Source organism: Setaria italica, chromosome IX, assembly GCF_000263155.2.
Source record: "Setaria italica strain Yugu1 chromosome IX, Setaria_italica_v2.0, whole genome shotgun sequence".
Classification (NCBI taxonomy): Eukaryota; Viridiplantae; Streptophyta; class Magnoliopsida; order Poales; family Poaceae; genus Setaria; species Setaria italica.
The window spans coordinates 16,228,614-16,238,356 of NC_028458.1; the positions used below are offsets into that span (position 1 = coordinate 16,228,614).

Below are 9,743 nucleotides of genomic sequence, written 5' to 3' on the forward strand. Positions count from 1 at the left end.
TAAGCCATTTAAATCATAGTAAATTGCAGAAAAATGCTAAAATGGTAAACCCAACTCTCAAGTGTTTGTTTCAGACAATGGAAGCTTATAAAAATGATGTGGAGCCTAGCTCAGATGTGGAAATCTAAGGTTGCTTTTGTCTTTTTGCATAATAATTCATCCAGAGGTGTGAAAAATGTGAGACCATATTGAGTGAATCGGTGGTGAAGCCTAGTTCACAAGAAAAATCTGAAACCCTGTCTGAAAGTTCTTGGAACCCATCTACCTTTTGATAGGAAAATAAATGAGAAGAAGTTATGATATATGGTTTCCCCTCATTAAAAATTCTGAAATTTTTTCCAAAGGCTCTATTTAACCTCTGGAACCTTCTGTTAAAATTTCATACCCAGATTCATTATGGTTTCTGTTTTAAAAATAGTTAAGCACACACTACCTTATCATAATGAAGGAATTTTAATTATTTTTGTGCAACTCTAATGAGCCTCAAATTTGTGGAGTAGCTTAATCATGACAAGGTTAAGTTGCTGGTAAAGTTTCAACTTCATAGCTTACTGTTTGAAGATTGAAATAAAATTTGGGAGATGAACCTACTAAATGGAAGAAAGAAACCTTAAGTAAAGGTAATAGTCTTTTTCGGAAGAGGTAAAAAAACATTCAGAAATAGGATAACTTTCCGATCTAAAATTTAATAAAGCTAAGTTGTATATATGTACACAATCACTATCAAATCAACCCCGAGTCTTGTACCACAACACACCTTACCTTATGCAGATAAAGAAGGTGTAGAACGTTGTTTAGGTGAATGTGGTCATAATGTAATTTACACTTCAACCCTAATTCATGATTTACATCCTATATGGGAAAGCATGGGAGTTGAACTTGATGCATTTGCATTTCGTGTAGAGCTGAACCTCGCTGACGGAACGTACGAGCTTCACCTGGCGCCAGAAGAAGGAGCCGTAGCTGATCTGCATCAAGTCAGAGCCGAGCCTGTACCGGAGCAAGCTGAGGACCAGTTCGCTAACTCCCCATGTGAAGGCAAGCCCCGGAGCATAAACTCCTATCTTTAACTACTTGCAATATATTTGGTTGTTATGATTGTGCATTTACGTTTTTAGGATTTGATTGAAACCGTAGATGGATGAACATAGTACCCTGTGATGTGAGCACTAGTATATTGAGTTGAATAGTTGCAATGCTTAATAGAACTCGGTAAAAATCGAGTGATTACCTGCCACTCGCGAGTTATAGGAGTTGATTGCTTTCCTTTTATTACACTATAAGGACGATGGATGGGGCAGGGCTCTGTGAACTGTTTTTGGTGGTCGGTGGATTGCCCCATCTGTCTACATGAAATTGGACTAAGGTCGAGATGTAATAGTGTTCGTGATCAAGTGTTTGAAAGTACTAATCTAATACCTAGTATAAAATGGGGAAGCCTAGTACTTGATTGAACCAGAATGTAAGCGGATCATTCCACTGTCTCTGGAATGGAGTTCCCTTGCGGCCGCATGTGGTGACAAGTGCGGTCATAGAACGGCAAAGGCCGGGTCTATGGAGCCTTGTACCAAGGGAAGTGGGTTCGACATAGGTCTGGGAATTGACGGGGACGACTAACAAATGAAGCAACCACTCGTGGTGCGCAGATGTTGTGAGATTAGGTTCGTCATGCATGGTTAAAAAATTCGAATCGATTCGTCTGCCTCTCACAGTTTGGGACTACTTGATCGCTATGCTACACTGATAATAATGAAAGGTGATGATCTAATATTATTACTTGTATTAATTGCTTGGAAACTATGCTTGGTTTAGTATAGTAGTAAACTTAGAATGGTAAAACAACAGTAGAACTTATGGCTAAAATATTGAAAGTAAGGACCTACACTAGTCGCTTTTGGCAAAAACAAACTCCAGAGCCAAAAAGCTTGCATGTCTAGGTGTTGGTGGAGTAGTACGACTGGCCAGTTAAGTCTTGTTGAGTGTAGTCGTTCAGCCTTGTTGTGGCACATCTTTTCAGGTGATGTTGATACCCCTGAGCTCGCTGCAAGTAGCACTTGGCCTCCCCAACTTCCTCCTAGTTGGACGGTTGAGTGGGATCCCTCCTCGGACGGTGAGGACTGGGATCATTGATGTCATGATCGGCTTCATCATGATATCCTGCAATGACGTCTAGACTCTACTTTTTTATTTCTGTTATTTGGAAACTCTGCAAACCTTGTTTGAATTTCGAACATAATGCTGTAATAATTTGATGCACTTGTTTAATTGAGATGGATTGTTGAAATCTCTGTAACCTCTCGCCTTCGTGCGAGTCTTGCTTTCTCGATCCTGAGTTAAGTGGTTTATCGGATGAAATCCGACGGACGACCAAGTTGATTTGTTTAAAGCAGATGATCGCGTGTTAAACGGCTTCAGTGTGCTTTAGCCAAGTTAATTTGGGTGGTTCCACCACAAGTAGCTTGGCTCGCTGCTGTTGTTTATTTACTTGTCATTTTGGCGTGGCTTTTGCGCCCACTCCCTCGAGTGTTGTACAGTTTATGAACCATCTGTTGAATAAATGTGTTATCAGCCTCCTTGGACTGATATTTGTATCATATTTAGTCTCTACTTATGTGGGGACGCTTCAGCACACAGGCTGCTAAGCAGATCGAGCAGCTGTCGAGCGTATAGATTAGCTTAGAGAGGAAAAAGCATTACAGCAGTACGCACGCAAAAAGAAGAGACCGCAGGGGTACTGATTTATTCAATATGAAAGAAAGAAACAGAGTACATAGATGTATATGTTAGGGGTAGAATCATTGCAGATGTTCGATATTCCATGGATTCGGGACACCAGATCCATCTGCCTATTGGAGTCGGTATGTGCCGGGTTGGATGATCTCTTTGACAATGAAGAGGCCCTCCCAAGGGGTGGCCAGTTTGTGCAAATCCCTGGTTGATTGTACTCGGCGAAGCACCAAATCACCAATGTTGAAGGGGCCATTCCTTGACGTTGCGGTCATGATAACATTGTATCTGCTGCTCATGGCGTGCATGCTGTAGGAGGGCTGCCACGCTATGCTCTTCAAGGCTATCTATATCAACTTGCCGACTTCTTTCTGCCTTGCCTTCTTCATAGTACTGGATGCGCGGAGCACAGAAGGCCACATCTAATGGTAATATAGCTTCTGAGCCGTATACCATGAAGAAGGGGGTGTAGCGGTGGTCCTACTTTTCTGAGTTCTTAGACCCCAGATTACATGAGGCACCTCACGTAGACACTTGGTGGCGTACTTGGATGCATCGTCAAAGATGTGAGACTTGAGGGACTGAAGGATCATCCCATTCACACGTTCCACTTGGTCATTGCAGCGTGGGTGTGCTACTAAGGAGTAGTACACGTCAATGAGGTTGTCTTGGTAAAAGTCCCAGAACTCGGCACCCGTAAACTATCCGCCCAGGTCGGTTATAATTCTGTTAGGCACTCTGAAGCGATACATGATTTCTTCCACGAATTGGGCGGCTTTGGCTGACTCGATACTGGTGACAGTTTTACTTCGATCCATTTCGCGAATTTGTCAACAGCTAGAAAAATGTGTGTATGCCCACCTGGGGCTGTTTTGAAAGGTCCGACCTTATCCAGCCCCCAGCATGCGAAAGGCCATGATGGGGGATGGTGCGTAAGGCTTGATCCTGAAGGTGCTGCTGTTTGGAGAAGAATTGACACCTCAACGCTTGACGAGTTCCTTTGCATCGGCTACTGCTGTGGGCCAGTAGAAGCCGAATCGGAAAGCTTTGCCAACCAAAGTGCCAGAAGCAGCGTGGCTTCCACATATTCCCAAGTGGATTTCATCTAATAGTTCGATGCCTTTAATGCGTAGAACGCATTTCATCATTATGCCTGTAGATGCAGCTTTTTTGAAGAGTTCTGTGCCTATAACAACATAATTTGCACTGCGCTGAGCTAATTTCTCATGTTCAACATTGTCTTTTGGTGCCAGCTGGTCAGTGATTAAGGCTATGAATAGGGCGCGCCAATCTTCTTCTGCCTCGATCATCATGACCTCGGCGGATTTTAGGTTGGCTAAAGCCTGATCACTAGGTTCATTAGCCTGGTCGGGGTCCAGGACTTTGATAGAACGTTTCCGAAGATCCTGAACAAATACGCTGACTGGAACTTGTGCACACTTGGAGCCGAGCTTGGATAGGACGTCGGCAGCGACGTTGTGGTCCCTGGGGACATGATGGAACTCGAGGCCGTCGAAGTGGGCTTCAAGCTTGCGAATTTTTGCACAGTAAGCATCCATGGAGTCCTTAGGCAGTCCTAGTTTTTGTTGACTTGCTCGATCACCACCTTTGAATCACCATAAGCGGGTACACGCTTGATTCCGAGGGAGACGGCTATGCGGAGGCCATGGATGAGAGCCTTATACTCGGCACCATTGTTGGTAGCCATGTAGTAGATCTGGAGCACATACTTTAGCTGGTCGCCTTTTGGGGATATGAAAAGCACTCCTACGTCGGCTCCTTCGAGGTTGAGGGTACCATCAAAGTACATAACCCAATGTTCCAGCCTCTGTAGGGAGGGTGGTTTTTGGATTTCTGTCCACTCTACCAAGAAGTCGGCCAAGATCTAAGACTTGATTGCATGTTGTGGGCAAAATTCAAGATCAAACTCGTCGAGTTCCACATACCACTTGACAACTCGGCCATTAACATCTCTGTTGTGGAGAATTTCACCAATGGGGAACGAGGAGACCATGCATATTTTGTGTGCCTGGAAGTAGTGGCGCAACTTTCTTGAGGATATTAACACTACATAGAGCAGTTTTTGTACTTGGGTATAACGGGTCTTGGAGTCGCTGAGGACCTCGCTGACGTACTATACTAGTCGCTGTACTAAGTAGGCGTGACCGGGTTCTTATCGCTCGACCACCAGTACGGTGCTGATCACGTGTGTTGTAGCGAATATGTAGAGGTAGAGTGTTTACTGGTCAGCCAAAGCCGTCATGACCGGGGATGTGATGAGAATAGTTTTTAAGTCTTCAAGTGTCTTGTTAGCCTCGTCATCCCATACGAACTTGTCTGCCTTTTTGAGGAGTTTGAAGAAGGGCAGGCCTTTCTCTCCAAGTTTGCTGATGAACCGGTTAAGAGCTGTCACCATGCCAGTCAGCTTCATGACATCCTTCTTGTTGGCAGGTCTTGTCATGCTTCTGATTGCATCTACCTTGGCGGGATTGGCTTCAATGCCATGCTGGCTAACCATGAAGCCCAGGAGCTTGCTAGATGGGACACCGAAGAATCACTTACTGAGATTAAGCTTCCAGCAATAGGCCCGAAGGCTATTGAAGGTTTCTGCAAGGTCGGTTATGAAGCTTTCCTCATTTTTGATCTTGATGACCACATCATCAATGTAAGCCTCAACGTTTCTATGCAGCTAAGTTGCGAGGCAACCCAGGATGGCCTTCTGGAAGGTGGTGTCGGCATTTTTCAACCCGAAGGTCATAGTGTTGTAACAGTATATAACGAAGAGTGTTATGAATGTCGTCTTGTCTTGGTCGGCTGGTTTGAGGGCAATCTGGTGATAGCTTGAGTAGCAATCGAGGAAGCAGAGTAGGATGCTTCCTGCGGTGGAGTCTACGACTTGATCCATACGCAGAAGAGCGAAGGGGTCCTTAGGGCAGTGCTTGTTCAGGTCGGTATAATCTATGCACATTCTCCATTCACCGGTTTTCTTTCTTACAAGGACTGTGTTTGCTAACCAGTCAAGATGTTTACATTCACGGATGAATCCGGCTGCTAGGAGCTTATTCAATTCTACACTAATGGCCTTCTTGCGATCTTGGGCGAAGTGATGCAGTTTTTGTTTCGCCGGGCGTGCAGTCTTGCTCAAGTCCAAGGAGTGCTTAGCCAACTCCCTGGGACACCAGGCATGTCTGATGGCTTCTGTGCAAATATGTTGGAGTTGTCTTGCAAGAAACTAGTGAGCGTGAGTTCCTATTTCTCCGAGAGGTCAGCCCTAATAAGAGTCGTTTTGGTCAAGTCTTCAAGATTGAGGCAAATCTTCTTGACCCGGGGGTCAGGTTGTAGAGATATGGAGGTCAGCTCCTTCTTAGGGATTGTTAGCTGGTCCACGCTGATCTTCTAAGCCTCGACGACCATGACGGTGGTGATTGCCAACAGTTCCAGAGTTTCAGCGAGTTGGACTGCTTCTATGTCGCACTAATATGAAGTCTCCACGTTGTCATAGATAGAAAGTACTCCGTTTGGAGCTGGCTTCTTGAGGACAAGGTAGGTATGGTGTGGGATTGCCATGAACCTTGCAAGCATTGGCCTACCGAAGGTAGCATGGTAGGATGTTTTGAAGTTGGCTACCTCAAATGTGAGGTGTTCGGTGCGATAGTTGGCCTGTGTGCCAAACGTGACCGGCAAAATAACTCGGCCGATGGGGTAGGATCCTTTTCCAAGTACGATACCATAGAAGGGTTCTTCACAAGGCTGGAGCCGCTTAAAATCAAAATCCATGCGCTTCAATGTATCAGTGAAGATGATGTTGAGACCACTGCCGCCATCGATCAGTACCTTGGGGAGTAGAGCCAGATCTATGGTCGGGTAAACTACCAATGGGTAGGACCCAGGATCCGGGATATAGACCCAATGGTCTTGGTCGGACCAGTGCAGATATTGGATTAGTTGTATTGAAACGAAGTGGACCTCTCGCTAGCGTAGCTTCTGCTGGCAATTGCTGCAGGAGACATTGCGGCCGCCCACTATGATGTTGACCTCACGCTCGGGTCGCTAGAAGTCTCCATTCTAGTCGGCGTTAGGACACTGGGTGTCATGACACAGCTGATCACACTGTTCCTCCCTGTTCTGCTCGGTGCGGTCATCACGCCTACTGTTTTTACAGTCATTGCGGTCATCATGATCGTCGTTGCTACGATTGTCATGGTTATCTTGGTGTTGAATATTATTAAGATTGCGATACTCGCGCTTGTTACTGTCTTGGCGGTCATCACTACGTCGGGGTTGCTTGTATTCCACCGGGGCGTCGAGCTCTTTTTTCAGAGCCTTGCAGTCACGCAGGGTATGGCGCGCATACTTGTGGAAGGGGGATGGGCCGCTCAGAGTTCCCTCAAATTCCTCACGGTTGAAGGTGCTTTGCCTGGTCGGGTTCGCCCTAGCAGCATAAACTTCCGGGGCCCTTTTGCGGAGACAGGGCTCCGGATTTGCTTGGGGCTCGATATGCAGTGGTTGATAGTAGTCGTCGCTCTGATGGCCCCTCTGGAACTGGACTTTTGATGCCTCTTCAATCTCGGCTTGCTCGTTGACCACTTCCATCATCTGTCCAACTGTTTTTGGTTTTGCCTCATATAGTTTTTCAAACATTTTCTGATTTGTCAAACCTGAGTGAAAGTACCAGATGATGTCACGATCATCGATGCCTGCAAGCCTATTGCGATTCTCGAAGAAGCGGTTGGCGTATTCTTGAAGTGGCTCACCTTCTATTTGATGGACTTGACTGAGCTTTTCCCTATTGCCAGGTCGGCTGTATGTGGCCTGATAATTCTGAGTGAAAGATCTAGCTAGTTGACCCCAACTGTCCATGCTATTTGGGGGAAGGTTTTCCAGCCACATGAGCGGAGCAGGATCCATAACTACAGGAAAGTAGGCGGCCATTTGATCGTAGGTGCCGTTAGCGGCTCTCACGGTCGTACTGTATGTCTTGAGCCATATAGTTGGGTCCAAACAGCTGTCGTACTTTTCATTAATAGCTGGTTTGAAGTAGGTAGCCATACAACAACAATGAGGTGAGGCGTAAAGGCGGCAAAACCATCAATTGCCATGTCATTGTTGTAGTATTGGTCGGGGTTGACCCTTCCGCATCCACCATAGTTGCATCTAGGTGGATAATAATCGTCTTCGTAATCCTACTTCCGCCTGGGTGGATTGTAGACATCCTCATAGTTGTAATCACGCCTGGGTGGTTTGTGGGTGCCTCCAGGTGCACTGTATGCATGGTCATAGTCGGCGTGATGGCACATCTCATCTTCCTGACGGCGTCTGTCATCATGTGCTGCATCGCGGTTTGGTATAGGAGTGCCAAAGTCACGATTGTACTCGGCGCGGCGATGAAGCTCATACTCATCGCGCTCGTTGTGGTGTTGATTTAAGTTAGCGCGGATGTCACGGTTCTGGCGAAGCTCGTGCAGGTCATCTCGGAGATCGTGCTGCCGTTCTGGTCGGCCTTTGTCTCCATTGTAGTTTCTCCCGCAGTGGGGGCGGTTGTCGTTGTTATGTTGTTGGTGATCATTGTTGACGGTGTTGTTAATTGGAGGATTGGGCGGCTGGACGATTGGTAGGTTGATAGGTTGGGCGGCTTGTAGGTTCGCAGCTTGTCCGGCTTGTGGATTCGCAGCTTGTCCGGCCTGTGGATTGGCGGCTGGAACAGCGTTGTGGTCTACTTCTTCTTCGTTGATTGGGGGTAGGTGGCCATCACTACGTTCACCTCAACGACGGTCAGATCTGTTGTACCCGAATCTACTGCGGGAATGCCCGGAGGATGAGGACCAGGAGTGTGCATGCCGTTCGTTGGATTGCGCCTCCAGCTGGACAGTAGCAGCTTGAAGTCGCGCTTTAGCTCGTCGGACCTGATCTGAATCTGGAAGGTTGTCTAGCTCGGCCACTACAGCCCCGAGGTTGGCCTGGAGTGTAGCGAGGATGTTGTTCCCAGCCTAATTGTGGTCGGCTAGCAGATTGCGGGAGCGCGTGATGCCTGCGTCGTTCCCGACCACCGCCTTGGTCGTCAGTGGCATGCTCATGGCACAATTGCTGGCGCTAGTCACCTGCTGCGTTAGCGGTTGCCGTAGTTTGCTGCTAGGCGTCGGCTTGCTCCTGTTGACATCATTTTGGTTTCAGTTTCTAGCGTTATGGCCTTCTTCTTGAGATTCTGTTTTGCCATCATAAGGTGGTTCATCAATGGAGACAATGAAGGCTTGATGATCTGGTGTAGATGAGTTGCTTCCGTCGTCGCTTCCATAAGGGTTGGGTGTCAGAATGATGCGGGGCACCTGGAATTTGCCACAATCCGGAGACTGGGCGGGTTCGGGAGGATTTTTAGATTGGATCTAAAAAACTTGGTCAAGCCTGGTGGAGTACTCAGAAGCCAAGTTCCGCAGTCCGAGCGGGGGGCCGATGATCAGGTCTGTAACCCTCTCAGAGAGGGAGAGCTCACCAGCTTGCTGGACAAGCGGCGTGATGCCCTTGGATGAAGAACCTGTTCCGTCGGAACGGATCCGACGGAAGCCAAGTTGACAGGAGTCGCCAAGTCGATGGAAGTAGCTGAGTCGGTGGAAGTCGCCGTCTCAGCGAGCATCGCCGAGTTGGCAGAAACCGTCGAGTTGATGGAGAGAGTGGTCGGGATTGAATCTGCCGGCATGGTCCCGAATTGGATCTGGATCGGGTTGTCGAGGAAGTCCTTCATGCTCTTGGAGAAAACAATGTCGGGATGGGATGCCATCAAGGTCACAGAAAGCGGATCTCGCAACCCCCTACCTGGCGCACCAACTGTCGGAGTTATGAGCCCGACAGTCCACCTGGGGGTTACCCAAATAGTTGATTTGTAGGCGAGGGCGGTTACGAAACCAAGAACTTGATGGTGATCATGAGAACATGAAGAGGACACAAGGGTTTTAGACAGGTTCGGGTCTCAAAAGAGTAATACCCTACGTCCTGTATGTTGGTGGATTGTATTGCTCAATAAT

General features: G+C 47.3%; 1 protein-coding gene across 1 annotated transcript; it reads right to left on the reverse strand.

The window, feature by feature from the left end:
* Positions 1-3,707: 3,707 nt before the first annotated feature.
* On the reverse strand, positions 3,708-4,286 carry LOC101755836. The gene has a single exon (XM_004986440.1). It carries the CDS (start codon positions 4,284-4,286, stop codon positions 3,708-3,710), a length of 579 nt encoding a protein of 192 aa, XP_004986497.1.
* Positions 4,287-9,743: the final 5,457 nt, after the last annotated feature.